The sequence below is a fragment of the Mobula hypostoma genome, chromosome 3 (assembly GCF_963921235.1).
Source record: "Mobula hypostoma chromosome 3, sMobHyp1.1, whole genome shotgun sequence".
NCBI lineage: Eukaryota > Metazoa > Chordata > Chondrichthyes > Myliobatiformes > Myliobatidae > Mobula > Mobula hypostoma.
In genome coordinates this window covers 117,132,182-117,151,678 of record NC_086099.1, presented here as the reverse complement: position 1 = coordinate 117,151,678, position 19,497 = coordinate 117,132,182, and the positions used below count along the sequence as shown (strand labels likewise).

The window sequence follows — 19,497 nt, the reverse complement described above, 5'->3', positions numbered from 1 at the left end:
GTGCTGCTGCATCCAACCCCTTGTTCAACCACTGACCTCCAGTCTTGCCTGATCCACACCAACTACCACCTCCAGGGACTCCATCCTGCCACTTAAAAATTGGTCATTCCATCATCTTCCAACATCCAATAACTCGCATCCCAACTCATGAAACAAACTACCTTCACCTCCATGATCTCTGACTTCCATCCCTCAACCAGAAAGTCCTTCCCTTTACTCCCCAGGCCTTTACATATTACACCCATCTCTTTCTCTCTCTCCAAATTTGTGCTAGCTCTGATGTACCTGGCCTGATGAATACAAGGGAAAAGTTTTGTTTCATGTAATAATGGTTCAATAGCATGTGTCCTCTTGAGCCCCAATGAATTTCTAATACTGCACAGCAAATGTTTGATGCCTTGTTGTAAGTGCTGACCAGATCCAAGGCCCATATCTTTGTAACCAATCACTGAATATTTACTGTTACTGAGTATAATAACAAGATGTAAAATTCTTGTGAAGAGGTCCTCAAGAATTTAAGAATTCAGTCCATCTGCACATTCCGACTAACCTGAGCGCTTGGTAGCCATTGGTGTGACATGTGTCCAGTGTCCAGTGTGTGGGTCATATCTCTCCACAGAGCTCAAGATGTTAATCCCATCATATCCTCCTAGGACAAAACCAAGAGTATTGCAACAAGTAATTTCAGGCTTGATATATTGACCACATCTCCAAGAAATTACAAAATCATTCAGAACTACAGCAGTTAATGGAATGGAGGAAAAGCAGCCATAAATTTAGCATTTAAATGAAACATGAACCGTACCATTTTACAGGCATGCACAAGTCCAGGCATGAGAAAACTAAAAGCAGAATAATATAACTAGAATCAAGGATTAAGGAGAGATACTGTCTGACAACCTTGTCAGAGCTTCTTGTGAATTCACAATTCAAAAGAAATGTAGAGAGCCTTTTGTTTCTACAAATTGAGGGCATTACTGCCAGAGTCCACCCCTAATTGCCCAAGAAGGTGATAGCAAGCTCCCTAGCAGACAGAGGATTTCAAACTCTTGACTTAGAAAGAATTACAGTATGTTACCCAGTCGGAATGGCGACCTGCAGGGGAGTGCTCTGATCCTACAGACTAGTAGTCACCAACCTTTTTAAGCCCAAGATCCCCTACCTCGACCTCAGTGAAAGGCAAGATCTACCTACTAAATCGTTTAGAGAAAAAACAACTCAGATCGTACTTCCAATTTGAGGCCTTTTATTTGGGTGAATTGTATTTGAATTACACAAAATACTTTTGTCAAATTTTCAAATTAATTCAAACAAGAAAACACTGCAACTAGCATAGCAAACAGGCCATAGCTGTCTTTCTTTAAGAATATTACAATGCTTCACATCTTTAATTCTAAGTTTCATTATTTAATTTTATTTCAACACGAAAAATAAATGAATAAAAATTGACTGTTGCACTCAGTGTGATGACTGGGGCTGAATATTTTCTGCTAGTTCCCTGAAATTTGGCTCATAACTACAGACAGCCAGTCTGGGACAGTCTGTGAGGTGTAGGGTTGCCAACTGTCCCGTATACCCCCCGCTAAGGTAGAACGTTCCTATGAAACCTTTCGTGCCAAAATGCCTTACACCGAAGAAGCAATTACCATTAATTTATATGGAAAAACATTTTGAGCGTTCCCAGACCCCAAAAAATAACCTACCAAATAACACATAAAACCTAAAATAACACTAACACATAGTAAAAGCAGGAATGATATGATAAATACACAGCCTATATAGAGTAGAAATAATGAAAATTAAGCCAAAACCGATTTGTGGGGTAAAAAAAATCGGCACGTACGCGCATGCGCACACAGGTGCCCGCACAAGACTTCATGATCATGGTAGTCTTTCTCAGGGTAAACACAAATATCCCGGGATTTGACTGCTACTTTTGTCCATTATTTGGGAGTGAGAAAGTTGGCAACTCCAGTGAGGTGTCTGTCAGTAAGTAAGCTCCTGTACTTAGATTTAATAATTTTCATCTGTGAAAATGCAATTTCACATAGATAAGTTGACCCGAAGTAGGCAATGACTTTTAGTGGTATAAAACCAACGCGCACACTGCGCATTGCTCGGCCCCATCAGTAGTAATTGTCACCAGTTTATGAATGGGGATGTCATTTTCACGGACATATTTTTTTAAACTCATTGTAAGTATCCTCACCTCTTGTTCTTTCCTTTAATTGCAAAAGAGTGAAGAAGTCCTCCTTTGTTGTAAAATCCTGGAAAGCCATTCTGACAAATACAGCAAGCCGAGCTGTTTGCATTACATCCAGGGATTCATTGAACTGTAGTGAAAAATATTCACGTCCTCTGGCAGTGACTCTACCCTCTTTGTCACTGTTGCAGGGCCAAGCAGTATATTAGGTATTGCGGTTGTGATGCTGTTTTTGTTTTTAAAGTCATTAAAAACAGTCTCTGTGGTAATGACCATTGCTTCCTTGAATAAATCGCCATCTGTAAAAGGCTTCTTGTGTTCAGCCAAAAGGTGACTTACACGAAATGATGCTTCAATAGCAGCCTTACTTTGAGCAGCATGTTTTGTGGAAAATGACTGCTGGGCCTTCAACCCCGATTTCAGCTCAACTTTCCAGGCACGAATTGCGTTCTTTGGGGGGTAGGTGTCTTTAAATTCCTGGTCTCCAGATTCCCTCTTCTAGTCAGTGCTTGTGTTTGGTGGCACAACATACATACACACCAAGGTAAATAGAAATTCCTCTTCCCATTCTGGATGGAATTTGTATGTTTTTGCCTTCTTTCGTGGAGCCTCCGCTATGCTATCAGGATATCACGAGCGATTGCCAATTGCATCGCCTCTGATCTGAGCCGACATTTACGTGCCGGATGGCTCCTAATTAATTAGCTTGTTTATTTCGGCTTTTTTTCTTAAAGATGTGCTGTGTGTATCCCGACTACCGCTGCACCACTGCATGCTTCGCAGTGCAGGTTGTGGTTAGAAACACAAAAATGGGTGCAGGAGTAGGCCATTCAGCCCTTCAAGCTTGCACTGCCATTCAGTATGATCATGGCTGATCATCCAACTCAGAACCCTGTACCAGCCTTCTCTCCATACCCCCTGATCCCTTTAGCCACAGTGGTTGGAGACACTGCCGTATATTGATGTTTGCGACAGTCTGTACTCTATCTAATCTGATTGGTCACTTTGATGCAGCACAGGCTTCGCTGAAAATGCGGTGCTTGGCAGGGGAACTACACACACGTGCACTGGGCAGAAAGAACGGAACTAAACCCCCGTAAGCCGGAAACAATCTCTCTTTACAAACAGCTTTTTAGCGAAAATATTGCTATATTACCATTATCCTAATTAGTATTACTTACTTTTATAATGCTCACATTACAACAGTATTTGTGTATTTATTTTTGATTTTTCTTCGGGATCTACTGGGAAAGTCTCAAACATCAACCGGTCGATCACGATTGACGGGTTGGCAACCCCTACTATAGACCTACTGCTTTTATTGTTGGTCATAGAGGTCACAGCTTATGTAAAGCATTCCTGCAAAGTAACTGGAGTGCATCTTGTACATAGTACTCAATGTAGCCAGAGTGCCCTGGTGGAGAGAATGACTGTTTAGGGTGGTGAACTTAGCTGCAACTGAGCACAGGGCTTTGTCCTGAAAGGCAAAAGCGTCATGTGTTACTGGAAAATCCAGAAAGCAGTACGTATTCCATCACATTTCTGACCTGCCTGCATGGTCAGTGAAAAAGCTGTCAAGGTGTGACAAATCATTTGACACAGATTCCCCACTCTGCCCTGCTCTTGCTGCTGCAATATTTGAGTGGTTGGCCTAGCTGAGTTTCTCAACCAAAGTGGTAATCGTGTTGAATGGCAAAGTCTACAGTCAAATAGCCCTGATGACACCAAAAGTTAGCAGCAGTGAGCAAGTAAGTGCTGCTTGGTAGTATAGTTAAATACACCTTACATCTTTTTGCTCTTCCACGTAAACTTTTAGTTAAGATCTACCAAAGCCTTAAGCTGAAAAGATTCAGGGTTAAGGCTAGGAATGAACAAGCAGTGAATGAGTGACAGAAATATTCATTTGTTGAAAGAGGTGAGGGGTGATGGTGGAGAAACAGGCTTTGATGCTAGGGCTATTCACTTAATTTGTTAGCAGGGGCTCTCCTCTCAGTCTGAGTCCCACTCCAGAGGCTTCAGTATCAAATCCAGACTGACGATTCACAATGCTGCATTATAAGAATGATATTAAACCAATGCTCCATGTGCCCAGTCAGGTAGAGAAGAAAGATCCAATGATGATCACAAAGGGCAGTAAAGTCCTTCTAGGATCTTGGCAAATATTTATTTCTTAGTCAATAGCTAAAAGAGTATCTGATCTATATCTGAACACTGATGAAAGGCCCCAAGTACACAAAATGACTGCTGTGTTCCTGTGTTTCCACAGTGAGAAAACTTCAAATACTTCATCATATGTAAAACAACCACTGGGACACTGGAAGATGTGTAGTTGAAGGTCTTTAATTGGAACTCAAAGTTCATCAAAAACTAGGATAAAAGTATAAAAATATAATGAGATTGAAAATGGATCACAGACACTGTAGGCTGAAGTTAGATTCTGACTCTGAGGCTAAATTTGGATTTAAGACAGAGGAATAACACATGGCATTTACTGATAAGTACTTCAAATAGAAAACAATCAAATTGTTCAGAAAATGGAAAACTTGTCAATTAGTGTGAGAATGGCAAAGATCAGACGCATCAATAGAGAGATACCGGGATCCCCAGAAGGATGAACTAAAAAGCCCTGAGTTAGTTCTTGCTCTTAGCCCATCCTCCTGCCACCGTACCAGGGGTAGGGTTCCTCTTATCCTCACCTACCACCCCAACAGCCTCCGCATCCAGCACATAATTCTCCGAAACTTCCGCCAACTCCACATCTTTCCCTCCTCCCCACTTTCTGCTTTCTGTAGGGATTGCTCCCTAGGTGACCTCTTCCTCCATTCGTCTCTCCCCACTGATCTCCCTCTTGGCACTTACCTTTGCAAGTGGAACCAGTACTACACCTGCCCCTACACCTCCTCCCTCACTACCATTCAGGACCCCAAACAGTCCTTTCAGGTGAGGTGACACTTCACCTGTGAGTCTTTTGGGGTCATCTACTGTGTTTGATGTTCCCGGTGTGGCCTCTTGTATATCGGTGAGACCCGACATAGATTGAGAGACCGCTTCGCCAAGCATCTACGCTCCGTCCACCAGAACAAGCGGGATCCCCCAGTGGACACCCATTTTAATTCCACTTCCCATTCCCATTCCGATATGTCCATCCATGGCCTCACCACTGCCCGACGAGACAACACTTGGGTTGGAGGAAGAAACACTTTATATGCCATTTGGGTAGCCCTGATGGCATGAACACTGATTTCTCAAACTTCCAGTAATGTCTCCCCCCGACCCTTCACCATTTCCCATCCCCTTGTTGCTCTTTCATGTTATCTCCTTGCCCACCCATGCCCTCCCTCTGATGTTCCTCCCTCCCTTTTTTCTTTCTTCCATGGCCTTCTGTCTCTTTCACCAATCAACTTCCCAGTTCTTTGTTTTCACCTATCACCTGGTGTTTCTCTCTCCCCTCCCCCACCTTTCAAATCTACTCCTCATCGTTTTTTCTCCAGTCCTGCCGAAGAGTTTCAGCCCAAAACATTGACAGTACTTTTGTGCATGGAAGCCGCCTGGCCTGCTGAGTTCCTCCAGCATTTTGTGTGTGTGTGCTGCTCGGATTTCCAGCCTCTGCAGATTCCCTCTTGTTTGTGCTAAGAAATACACAAGTACCTTCCCTTGCATGAGTTGAAATCCCAACAATGGCTCTGCAACTTCATTTGCTGAGTAGGTGAGCAGACAACCATAGCCTCTCTAAATTTCCTCCCCCTTCACTTATTTCTCGCCCCAAATCCCTCTTCCCCATTTCACATTTGCTGCGTTTCACATGCTTACTGGCCTGTCCCTCAGAATAAGTGCAGGCCTCAACTTCATTCAATCAACCTTTGCCTCACTTTCACCACCTCCACCCCTCCCCGCCACAATATAGACAGACTTGCAACCTCTCCCATACTCTAGCATGTCAATAGGTCACCACTTTTCCAATATACCTGTCTCACCTGGCCATATCTGTATTTCCTTTCTCTTGCAATAGGGTTGTACAGCATAGAAAAAGGCCCTTCCGCTCAAACTTGTCCGAGCACACCTCTAACCTTAAAACTATGTCCTCTGGTTTTCAATTCCCCAGCCCTGGGAAAAGGACTACTCCCCTACTTTATCCCTCATGATTTATATACCTCTATGAGATCACCAGTCAGTCTCCTACACTGCAAGGAGTAGAGGCCCGAACTGTCTAACCCCAGCCTATAGCTCAGTCCTTTGAGTCCTGGCAATATTCCTGTAAAACTGCTTTGCACTCTTTCCATTTTAACCACACCCTTCCAATAACTGGGTGACCAAAACTAAACACAATTTCTGGCCTCACCAACGTCTCGCAAAATCAGAATATAACCTCAACTGATGAAGGCCAGCATGCCAAAAACCTTCTTTACTGCCCTACCTATGACTACATTTTAAAGGAACTATATACCTGTACTCTGAAGTCCCTCTGTTCCACCACCATACCCAGCGACCCTCCGTTCATTGGAAAAATTCTACCTTGACTGCCCTTCCAAAATATAGTACTTTGCACACATTTAAATTACATTCCTTTTGGCATTCACCAGCCTATTGCAATTCTTCCTACTCCTCTTCACTGTCTACAACACCAGCTAATTTAGTGGAAACTGCAAACTTAAAACTATTCCTCATATATCCTTGTTAATAATGATGACAATGACAATCGGCTCTGCACCGGCCCCTCAGACATATCACTAGTCACATAACTCCAGCCTGAGAACCATCCTTTCACCTTCACACATAAAAGTTGCTGGTGAACGCAGCAGGCCAGGCAGCATCTCTAGGAAGAGGTGCAGTCGACGTTTCAGGCCGAGACTCTTCGTCAGGACTAACTGAAGGAAGAGTGAGTAAGGAATTTGAAAGTTGGAGGGGGAGGGGGAGATCCAAAATGATAGGAGAAGACAGGAGGGGGAGGGATGGAGCCAAGAGCTGGACAGGTGATAGGCAAAAGGGATATGAGAAAATCATGGGACAGGAGGTCCGGGAAGAAAGACAAGGCGGGGGGGTACCCAGAGGATGGGCAAGGGGTATATTCAGAGGGACAGAGGGAGAAAAAGGAGAGTGAGAGAAAGAATATGTGTATAAAAATAAGTAACAGATGGGGTACGAGGGGGAGGTGGGGCATTAGTGGAAGTTGGAGGATACACTTATCCGTGTAAGCGGAACAAGTACTACACATGCCCTTACACTTCCTCCCTTACCACCATTCAGGGCCCCAAACAGTCCTTCCAGGTGAGGCAATACTTCACCTGTGAGTTGGCTGGGGTGATATACTGCGTCCGGTGCTCCCGATGTGGCCTTTTATATATTGGCGAGACCCGCCGCAGACTGGGAGACCGCTTTGCTGAACACCTACGCTCTGTCCGCCAGAGAAAGCAGGATCTCCCAGTGGCCACACATTTTAATTCCACATCCCATTCCCATTCTGACATGTCTATCCACGGCCTCCTCTACTGTAAAGATGAAGCCACACTCAGGTTGGAGGAACAACACCTTATATTCCGTCTGGGTAGCCTCCAACCTGATGGCATGAACATCGACTTCTCTAACTTACGCTAATGCCCCACCTCCCCCTCGTACCCCATCTGTTATTTATTTTTATACACACATTCTTTCTCTCACTCTCCTTTTTCTCCCTCTGTCCCTCTGAATATACCCCTTGCCCATCCTCTGGGTGCCCCCCCCTGTCTTTCTTCCCGGACCTCCTGTCCCATGATCCTCTCATATCCCCTTTTGCCAATCACCTGTCCAGCTCTTGGCTCTATCCCTCCCCCTCCTGTTTTCTCCTATCATTTTGGATCTCCCCCTCCCCCTCCAACTTTCAAATCCCTTACTCACTCTTCCTTCAGTTAGTCCTGACGAAGAGTCTCGGCCTGAAACGTCGACTGCACCTCTTCCTAGAGATGCTGCCTGGCCTGCTGCGTTCACCAGCAACTTTGATGTGTGTTGCTTGAATTTCCAGCAGCTGCAGAATTCCTGTTGTTTTCTTTCACCTTCACCTTCTTTTCCTCCCATCCAGCCAATTTTGTACCCAGTTTGCTAGCTCACTCTTGGGTACCATGTGATCTAACCCTTCTGAGTGGAACCTTATCAAAAGCATTAGTGAAATCTATACTATGGCTACTGCCCTTCCCTCATCAATCTTCTTCATCACTTTGTCAAACAACTCAAACTTATAAGACAAGATCTTCCATGCACGAAGCCACGCGGGTACCTCTAATCAATCCTTACCTTTCTAAATATATCTTATCCATCAGATTGGTTTCCAGCAAATTCTCTCCCTGGTGACTCTTGTAACACCCTGGGAAAGGTTTCACTGCTAATGCAATGGTCTTTCTGTAGAAGCAGGGCTTGGGTTAAGGTTAGAGGTAACGGGTGCTTTGGAACATGAGCCATCCAATCAGGGAAGCAGGTTTTTGTGTTGTGTGAGCTGGGGTGCTTCGGTGGGAGATGAAGAGGGAAGATGCTGGAGAAAACTGGTCATAGGATTACACCCGGCGGGAGACCGTGATTCAATGGAGCAAGGTGCCACAGTCAACTGCGGATTGGTGAATATTACTTTTGGAAGAGTTGAGCTCCAACTTGTCCACCTTTGACTGTTGAATTATAATGGGCCCTTTTTGTTTTTTCTTTCTTTTCTTTACTAACCCTTTGGTTAAGTTAAGATTCATAAATATAATTCCTTTAATTGTATGCAGTGCGCTATCCGTTATTTCTTGGCACTAAGTTGTAACAGGGTTGTAAATTACACAGCATCCATACAAACTGGGGTTTGGAGTGGGTGAACCATCCCAATCTCAAGGCTTTGGCGGGATTGGGGTGTTTATTCCCTAGACTTAGGAAACCAGGTGGGTTTCACTCTTTTTCCCTTATTTTACTTAAAATATTTCTTAGCATGCTCCTTAAATTTCTCTATGAAAGCCATCTTATGCTCCACTTTGCCCTCCTTGAGTATACTCCAGCATCCCCTGTATATCTCCAATAACTCACTTGACGCAAGCTGTTTGTAGCTGAATCAAGCCTCCTCTTTTTCCTGAACAGGGTTACAATATACCCTGACACCCAGGGTTCCCAACTTCCAACTGTTTTTCCTTTTACTTTAACACAACATGTAGATCCTGAACTCTTGTGCTATCACTTTTAAAAACTCACACTTGTGAAGGATCTCTGTACTGCAAACAACATAGCCCAAATCGACCTTTGCAAGTTCTGTCTAATCCTGTTAAAATTCACCTTGTCCCAATTCAGAACTTAAACCTACAGCCTATTTTAAAACAATTGAGTATGGAGATCCACTTTTTTCCAACCAAACTATAAACCATGCTCTCACTCCTTTCCTTCTTTCTTAGAACCATTAAATTTTCTCAATTTCCACCCTACCAGACTTCACATTCAATAAATTACTCTTCCACATCTTCACTTGAGCACAGAGCCACCACAGAACAGATCTGTCCTCTGGAGTTGGAGTCATCTTGGGCAGAAGCAGGCGGACATTAGCTGGCTTTCATAGTCTGCTCCATCTAACACAAAGGAGGAATCTAACACCCATACTCTAAAGCCCCTGCACAGCACACTGGGTTAAGGACATCAAAAAATGAGTTAGTTGGCAAGATTCAGCTTTTACAATCACACATGGCTGATTAGAACACTTTAATTCACTATCTTTTACTAAGCAGCACAATGTAATTAATCCACACCCAATGAAAACAGAGCCCACTGCAGCTACCTACCAAGACAGTAGATGATTCCGTTCGCCACAACAAGACCAGCCCCTTCTCTTGCCGTCTGCATGTCCCCCAGCATGCTCCACTGATCAATGTTTGGGTCGTACCTCTCCATACTAGTGTGTCGTCTGCTCCCGTCAAAGCCACCTGCTACATAGATCATATCTGAAAACGGAAAAAGATCAGACAGTCAACAGTTAACAATGCAGGAGGGGAGCAGTGGTACACATACCGAGGCTGGGTTGAACCAGGTAACCTTTGGACTTCAATACTTGAAGGATTTTGCTGAACATTTTTTATGCACTGGACCTGATGTTAAGAAGGAGACACAACAGACTGCAGATACTGGAATATGGAGCAAGTAACAATGTGCTGAAGGAACTCAGCAGCTTGAGCAGTAACTGTGGGGGAAAGCAGCTGTTGACTTTTTGGACTGAAACCCTGCATCAGCAGAGGAAGAAAACTCCACAGTGAATGAGAAGGAAAGGTTTCAACCTCCATACCTACGATTTCTTTATTCCCCCCACCCCACAGATGCTACTCAACCCACTGAGTTTCTCCAGTTTGACATTAAGAAAGTTCATTGGACATCAGTGACACCAAAGAAGATTCATGAAAACCTGAGGTCAGATAACAAAATTTGAGAAGGTTGTTGGTGCCTCCTCAGTCAGATCCTGTAACAGACTGAGCAGGACAGGGAGCAACTCAATTATCCAACTGCTCATCATCTGATTTACAAGAAACCAGGCTCACCTACAGAAATGATTTTATTTTTTTCTCTCCAAAAGAACAGGGAAAGAATCTGTGGCAAAAATCACAAACAGATTCTGTAGTTCATTGAAGCTGTACTAGAATGGCCTTGAGCACTAAGTTCCCCACATTGTGAATACTATGACAACGTGCTCTCATGTCAGGCTCAGTCAGAATAGATGAGCATCCCACACACAACACAACTGAGATCAAATTCTAATATTCTTTTCTTCCCAGCCTGATTAATCAAATATTAGACAGTGAAATTTAATTGCAGCAAATATCCCACAGACCAACTCAGAACCTTCTCTGAGAAACTTTGTGTACATGTTCTGTAGGTCCCTTTAACTGAGGATAAGCTGAAGATTTTGTCACTGACAACTTATCACAATTCCCAGGACAACAGTGAACCTCACCTCCAAGTGTTGTGGCTCCTGCTAGGCCTCGGCGCACATTCATTGGGGCAACTGAGTACCAGACTCCATCCTCATCAGATGTGTAGTCCAGACATTCCACTGAGCTAAGTCGAGATCGACCATCATATCCACCAATCACATATATCCGATCATTCAATGACACCGTGGCCACGTATCTGCGTTTCCGGGTGATGCTCTGTGAGAAAACAAGTAGATGATGTGAAGCTTGAACAAAACCCTGAAATGGGCGATGGCTTGGGACGCCTCAGTGAATGGAACTGTTGGAACTTTCCTTCTTGCATCTTTTGTCTGCAGTGAAAAGTCTGAATCACCATTCTCTCCCCAAATGTGTACTGAACTATTGGGTTCTCCTTGCATTTCCATGCACTATTACTCTTGAATGTGAAGAGCTTGCAAGGACACATAAAATGACCAACTTAAATTTCAGCTCCTCAAAATCTCAGTGAACAATAAAGAAGCAGGCAACACACTCAAAATGCCAGAGGAATTCAGCAGGCCAGGCAGAGTAAATCTATGGAAGAGTAAACAGTCGATGTTTAGGGCCAAGACCCTTCATCAGGCTGCCTGGCAAGCTGAATTCCTCCAGCACTCTGTGTGTGTTGCTTGCATCTCCAGCATCTGCAGAATTTCTCTTGTTTATGACTAAAGAAGGAGGGTTGTGAACAATAATGTACAGACTAACCTTGTTGGCTGAGAACAGGGCAGTAATGTAGATTGAAGAGCTAATCACACTGGTCTTCTACTGGAATTGCACACAATCTGCACCAGCTCAAAACTGCACATTTTCTTCCTCAGCGGATATTAACCAGTTGGATTTTTACTATGTATTAAAATATATTTTCTTCACATATTCATTCACTTGTGGACATCACTTGAAAACCTGGCATTTTTTGTCCATGCCTAATTGCTTCTGAACTGAGGCAAGGTGGTTTAGTTTAAAGACACGTTAAGGCCTAAAAGGGTGAGGATAGTGTATTTTGTTCTTTTTTTTAATACTTTATTTACAATTTTAAGTTTTACAAAGACAAAATATGTTGAAGATGTACAAAACAATACAAAGGAAATACAGCTCCAGTTGGAGCACAGACAAAACAAATCAAAAACAAAAATAAAAAGGCTGCCAGACAATTTACAAGATTACATAGATAAACTTTCAGAAAAAGAGTTGACACAATAGTGACATCACGGAAGCAATGTAAAGTAAAATGAATAAAGGAATCTGGTTAGGCACCGCACCCACTCATGAGACTAGACAGGTTTACGGTCACGATGTATGTGAGCTAATATGTCACTGAGCCAATAAGGGTCCCCATATTCTCTCAAATATATTCTGTGCATTGGGTTTGTGCAGACGCAGTCTTTCCATTTGTATAATAGAGAACATCTCCCTGAGCCAGTGTGCAAAGGTGGGTGGTGTAGTAGACTGCCAGGTTAGAAGAATAAGTTTCTTAGCCACCACCATTCCCAGATGCAGAGCAATCTACATGTCGTGTGGCAACTCAAGAGTCTCTGCAGAGCATCCAAAGATGGCGAGGTCGTGATTGGGCTGAATGTCTCTAGAACAGACTTTTGAGAGCCACTCAAAAATTGCAGTCCAAAAGTTGTATAACGTAGGGCAAAAGCAGAAAAGATATGCTAGTGAGCCGTCAGCAGAGCGGCACTTATCACATTCAGGAGACACAGATGGGAAGATGCGATTCAGTTTTGTTTTTGAATAATGCATCACCTTGTACTGGATTAACCTGTAGCGTGAATTAATAGAACAACAGTGAACCCGGGACATTGCCTCCTCCGATATCTGCTGATATCTCTGAGTTCAAGTCCCTGGCCCAGGCTTCCCTAATAAAATCTGTAGAAACCAAAGGAGTAAAGCAATTCACAAATTTTGATATTAACTGTTTGGAGTCTGGAGGGAGTAAGAGGTTTTCAAGAAAGGGATGGGTGGTGGAAGTAGGCTCAAAGTGTGGGCACTTTTCCTTAACATAGTGTCTGACTTGGAGATAGCGAAAAAAATGTGAATTTGGAAGGTTGAACTTAGTGCTTAATTGTGTGAATGATGCAAATTGGCCGTCGATGTATAGATCTAAGAAAGTTTTGATACCCCTCTCTCTCCAGACTGCAAACACCCCGTCTAATTGTCCAGGCTTGAGTGAGTGATTTTGACAAATGGGAACTTGTTGTTTGGAAATTTGGTGAGCCACTTTCATCTGACTTAATATTCGTAAAGAATTCTTTAAGGTAAAGTTTTGTTGGATTAACTTGTCTGTTGAGGCATGAGTGGAAAGCAGAAGAGTAGGAAGTAAAGAATATTTAACAACAGAGGCTTCCAGCTGTAGCCATGAAGGTTTTTCTTTGGTCTCAGCACCTCCACATTTCCATTCTTTGGAGTTAGCTGCCCAGTAGTAATGTTTAAAAGTTGGCGGACCAAGACCGCCCTTCTTAAGAGGTTTGTGTAGGTGAACCTTAGATATCCTGTGTGATTTGTAGCCCCACACAAAGGGCAATATGATAGAGTCAAGTTTCTTAAAAAAGGGTGCATTTAAGTATATAGGCAGGTTTTGAAAAAGATATAGAAACCTGGGTATGCTCACCATTTTAATCACATTTACCCGCCCAATCATGGATAAGGGTAGTACCCTCCAGGACTTGATACTTGTTCTGAGTTTTTCTAATGATTCTGTAAAGTTAAATTTGAAAAGATGCTTTGGGTTCTTAGTCAGTTTAATCCCCAAGTAGGTGAAACAGTCATTCTCTACTCTAAAAGGCAACTTTTTCAGTAAGTCTTCAGTAAATTGATCCACTAAGTGCATGAATTCGCTCTTTCCCCAATTTATGGTATAGCCAGAAGGAATTTATATATTTTAGTAGGATGGGAATAGAGACCGCGGGGTTGGCTAGACAGACAAGGAGGTCATCCGTGTACAGAGTCACACGAGTCTCAATATTGCCCAACTTAATACCTTTAATGTATGTGTGGCCCCTAATGCCAATTGCCAGGGGCTGCAGCGCTATGTTAAACAGCAGGGGGGACAATTGATCCCCTTAGCTAACACCACATTGCAGAGAGAACGGATTGGATTTATCCTCATTTGTGAGAATGAAGGATTTTGGATTAGTATATAATATTTTGACCCATTCTATAGAAGTGTCGCCGAATCCAAACTTCTTGAGTGTTGCAATTAGATAGGGCCACTCTATCATATCGAATGCCTTGTGGGCAGCCAGAGACAGTTTAGCAGCTCTATCATCTTTCCCATAATCAGCATACAAAATATTGAGAATTTTGCGGACATTACAGAAGGAGTACCTGCCCGGGATAAATCCTATTTGGTCCGGGTGAATGATATTTGCTATATGCTTACCCAGCCGATTTAATAACACCTTTGTAATTATGTTCAGATCATAATTTAGTAGTGCAATGGGCCTATAGCTTCCAGGGTCCATTTCCTCTTTATCTTTTTTTAATAAAACACAGATATTTGCTTCACTGAGAGAGGGTGGGAGCCTGTTGTTTTTAAAGGTATCCTGAACCATTCTCAACAAAGTTGTTGTAAGGACATCTCCGAAGGCTTTGTAGAACTCTGGCCCGAACCCGTCCAGTCCAGCAGCCTTACCGGTGGGAAATGTTTTGATGGCACCCTGTAACTCAGATAGCAAAAGATCCAAATCCAAATTCTCCCTGAAAGCTGCATCTAATTGTGGGAAGTGAAGCGGATCAAAAAACTTATCAAAATCTTCCTGTGTAGCTGTTGATTTGGAGGTGTAAATTTCTGAATAGAACTCACCGAATCATTTGTTAATATCCTTTAAGTCCATAAGCATCAGGCCAGATTTGGATTTTATTTTGTAAATGGCTTGTTTTGCTTGTTCTCCTTTTAACTGCCTTGCCAATAACTTCTATGGTTTGTCACCAAATTCAAAATGTTGCTGTTTAAGTTTAAGTATTATGTTGCCAATTTGTTCCCCTAGAATGGAGTTGTATTCGTATTTTAATTTGAGAATGTTATTATAATCTGATTGGAGCAAAGAGTTTTTGTAAGCCTGTTCAGCCACTAGTAATTCTTTCACAATCAATTCCAATCGACCTCACTTAGCCCTTTCCACTGTAGCTTCACAAGAAATAATTTGTTCTCTGATAAACACTTTTAAGTGTTTCCCACAGTGTTGAGTCATTCACCTCGCCGTTGTCGTTGGTCTCAAGGAACTGCGAGATGTGCATTGTAATGTATTCTTTAAGTGCCTGATCCTTGAGCAAAAATGGATTAAAGCGCCAGTTATAGGCTTGCTTAGGGAGGGATAGCTGAAGATTGAGATTGACAGGACTATGGTCAGATATTATTATGCTGTGATATTTTGTGTGGTCAATATTAGAGATTAATCTGGAGTTGACTAAAAAATAATCGATCCATGTATATGACCTGTGTACATGAGAATAAAAAGAATAATCATGGTCAGATGGGCATTGTAGTCTCCAAATATCCACCACTTTCTTCGACTTCAACAAATTGTTAAGAGTTTGCACAGCAAGAATATTGGGTGGGGGGGCACAGGACAGCCTATCTAAATATGGGTTCAGTTAGCAATTAAAGTCACCCCCAATCAATATGTGGCTTGAATCGTTATCTGGGATCAAGTCAAATACTTTACTGAAAAAACCTGGATTGTCCGAGTTCGGCCTGTAAAAGTTTACCAGTGTAATGGGAAGTAAAATGATATGCCCAGCTAAAATTATAAACCTGCCATTTGGATCAATTGTGGATGAATGAAAACGAAAAGGCACAGTCTTACGGAACAGAATGGCAACGCCTCTGGCTTTGGATGTGAAAGGTGCCTGATAGACCTGTGAAATCCAATTAGCCCTGAGTTTCTTATGCTGAGTGGCTTTAACGTGAGTTTCTTGTAAGAATATAATGTCAGATTTCAATGACTTCAAATGTGCGAAAACTTCACCTCACTTTATTGGGTGACCTAAACCGCGCACATTCCAAGAGACCAAGGATATGGAGTCAAGAGTATTATTCATTTGTGGTACCTTTTGCATTGTAATGAAACACAAAACTTAACATTCAGTCTGGCAGTCAGCAAAAACCAATAAAAAATAACATGAACAGTTAACAAATATGTGAACAAAACCCCCACCCATTTCTTCCCCAAGCGAAGCAGAGTTGCCCTCATCCTAATCTGGGACTGCCGGACAAAGGCGGAGAAAAACACCTCCAACTAACAGCCCCTCATTAGCACAGATAATAAAGAACAAATTGAGGATAGAAAAAAGAACTGTCATGATTAAAGTCTGCTCAGAATACGTTTAGACTCTCTTCATTTATGTTGTGAAAAATAACTTTTCAAAGTTTTCGGTCTACAAAAGTCTTAGCTTCAACCGGGTTGCTGAATACTTTTATTTGCCCTTGGTGATGAACATGGAGCCTGGATGGGAAATGTAGTGAATGCCGGACCTCCTTCTCTCTCAGCAGTTGCAGCACCTCACGGAAACTCCGCCGTTGCTCCATAACCTCCGCGGTGTAATCGGGGAAGATTAAGATTCAATGACCTCCATAATCCATCGAGTGTTGCCTCCTGAGCCGCAGAATCTTTTCTTTCTCCTGTGCGAAATGCACCCGTGCAATTATCGTGCGGGGCCTTGAGCCTTCCGGTGGTTTGGGGTGTTGTGTGCGGTGCGCTCTATCGATAACGACCGGCTTGGTGAAGTTGTCATCCCCCAACAGCTTGGGGATCAGGTTAGCGACAAATTCAGTCGGCCTCCCTTTCTCCTCGCCTTCTGGGACGCCAACAATCTTTATGTTATTGCGTCTGGATCTCCCTTCCAGATCTGAAAGCTTGGCCTGCAGCCTTTTATTTTCTTGCTGTAGCTCAGCGACTAAAATTTCCACGGCGTGGATTCGCTGCTCATGGTTGGCGGTCTGATTTTCGATGCTCTATTGTCTCTCAGTGAACGCTTGCTGGACAGGCAACAGACTCTAGAAACTGTGCTCAAGCTTGTCAAACCGCTCGTTGAAGGACTGTAAGAGCTTGTTTGACATTTTCTGTCAAATAAGAGGAAGCTCGTCTTCCTCTTTGGCTGATGACATGTCTGGAGGATTCTTGCTAGCTTGGTCCCGGCTAATGTTAGCCGCAGCATTGGCTAGCGGGCAAGTGGCTCCCTTTCTGCCTCATGCTGTTTTACTGGACATGTTCATGTTACACTTTTTGGTGGCGTAAAAGAGAAACAAACAACAGAGATCTTGCAACAAAAATTGAGAGTCAAGAGTTCAAAAAGGCAGTTTTAACTCATAAGGTTTGGTGTGTCATGAGGAGCTTGAAAAAACACGTCTATACTGTGTATTTTGTTCATGAAGGACTGGTGGGTTTAACAGCCATCCAGTATTTTCCCATTAATTGTTCCTGTTACCAAGATCTTTTTCCTTAATTGAATTAAAATTTCAGAGTATGACATGATTCTGGCTCCTTTGATCTAAGTTTCTGGATACCAGTTCTTATATTCTATTACAAAAGTCCCAGAAACATTTACTAAGAGGCTTATGTCTTATGATGATAGGTTGAACAAGTTATGGCTTTTCCCTCTGGAGTGAAAGAGAATGAGATGTCACTTGATACAAGATAAGAGACATAGATCAAGTGGGTTGCCCGAGACTTTTTCCCGGGGCAGAAATGACTAATAAGAATTTTATGGTGATTGGAGGAAAAATGGGGGGAATGTCAGAGGTTAATTTTTTTTATACAGTAAGTAATGTATGTGCTAAAAGCTCTGCCGAGAGTGTTGGTACTGGCAGATCATGAAGGACATTTAATAAACTCTTAGAAAGGCACATTTCATTCATTCATTATGTGCCATGTCCTGTGATGTGGGCGATCATGATCTTTCCACGACCATGATTGTTCTTGGCAAATTTTTCTACAGTGGTTTGCCCTCGCCTTCTGGGCAGTGTCTTTACAAGATGGGTGACCTCAGCCTTCATCAATACTCTTCAGAGGTTGTCTGCCTGGCGTCAATGGTCACATCAACAGGACTTGTGATCTGCACCAGCTGTTCATACGACCACCCACCATCTGACTGGGGGAGCTAAGCAGGTGCCACACCTTGCCCAAAGGTGACCTGCAGGCTAGCAGAGGGGAGGAGTGCCTTACACCTCCTTTGATTGAGACGTATCTCCACCCTGCCACCCAAGCTAGGCACATGGGTGACTGAAAAATGGAGGCTATGTAGGAAGGAAGGGCTAGATTTTCAATGATATTCAGAGATATAGCGTGGTAACAGGCCCTTCTGGCCCAACGAGCCCCTGCTTCCCAAATAACCAACATGTTTGGGATGTGGGAGGAAAACAACGTACCCAGAGAAACCACGTGGTCATGGGGTGAATGTACAAACTCCTTACAGTGGTGAGAGTTGAACATGGGTCTCTAGTGCTTTTATAGCATTACACTAACTGCTACAGTACCGTTCCGACCCTGCACTAAGATTATGGTCCTAATGTCCTGTACTGTGTTTTCAAATACTGTCAGATGGTTTTCTTCTATAGCCTACTCAAACTCTCACATTAAATCCACATCATATAATTTGCAGCAAGATACAATTTAAAGTAACTACTCACCGACAGGAAACTCCACTCTTGAGACTTTGGATTGTACTTTTCCACCACATCAATAGGAGACTGCTGGCTTCCAAACCCGCCAATCACTAATAATACTTCATTGGCTCCTGCAGAAATAAGTATACATTCCGAATATAAAAATTTAGCCCCTCACCATGAAGAGAATATTCCAGCATTTTTTTTTTCGTGACTTCAGGGCATCCCAAACCTGTGTGATATTCAGCAGAGTGGTAATATACTGTAGAAAATTCCCAGCTTCTGCAGTGGAGACCAAGCAACTGAAATCAGAAATCCCAAGAGAAAGAAATGAGGGGCTGGCTTTCTTTTGCTATATAGTTGCTATAGTTCAAGACATGCGCTAAGTTTGCTTTGCAAGAGAAAGGCAGACATCTTTGGGAAGTGCATGATAAGCAATGGCATTGATAATGTTAACAGATACCTGTTGGGAATGGAGATATACTGTAGGTGATTGTCCAAAAATAATTAAGCCTGGGTGATAGAACAAAGCCACATCCACGGCCCAAATTCTTATATGGAGACAAGGAGACTACAGATGCTGGAATATGGAGCAACAAACAATCTGCTGGAAGAACTCAGCAGGATGAGCAGCATCTGTGGGGGAGGAAAGCAATTATCAATGTCTGAGGTTGAAACCCTGTATCACGACTTCAAACTCTTATACTTTCATGATAAGTGCAGGCAATTGGAAGAGTGTAGAGATAACAGGAAAACACATGGGG

General features: G+C 42.9%; 1 protein-coding gene across 3 annotated transcripts in view; it reads right to left on the bottom strand.

Annotated features, from left to right (window-relative positions):
• klhl12 (kelch-like family member 12) overlaps positions 1–19,497 on the bottom strand; it is a 131,383-nt gene that overhangs the window by 26,369 nt on the left and 85,517 nt on the right. For all 3 annotated transcript variants that reach the window (XM_063043620.1, XM_063043621.1, XM_063043622.1), the window contains 4 exons: positions 18,758–18,864; positions 11,127–11,322; positions 9,967–10,125; positions 551–649 (listed from right to left, as the gene is read on the bottom strand). In XM_063043620.1, coding sequence (XP_062899690.1) covers positions 551–649; positions 9,967–10,125; positions 11,127–11,322; positions 18,758–18,864 — 561 coding nt within the window. The remainder of the gene's footprint in view (positions 1–550; positions 650–9,966; positions 10,126–11,126; positions 11,323–18,757; positions 18,865–19,497) is intronic.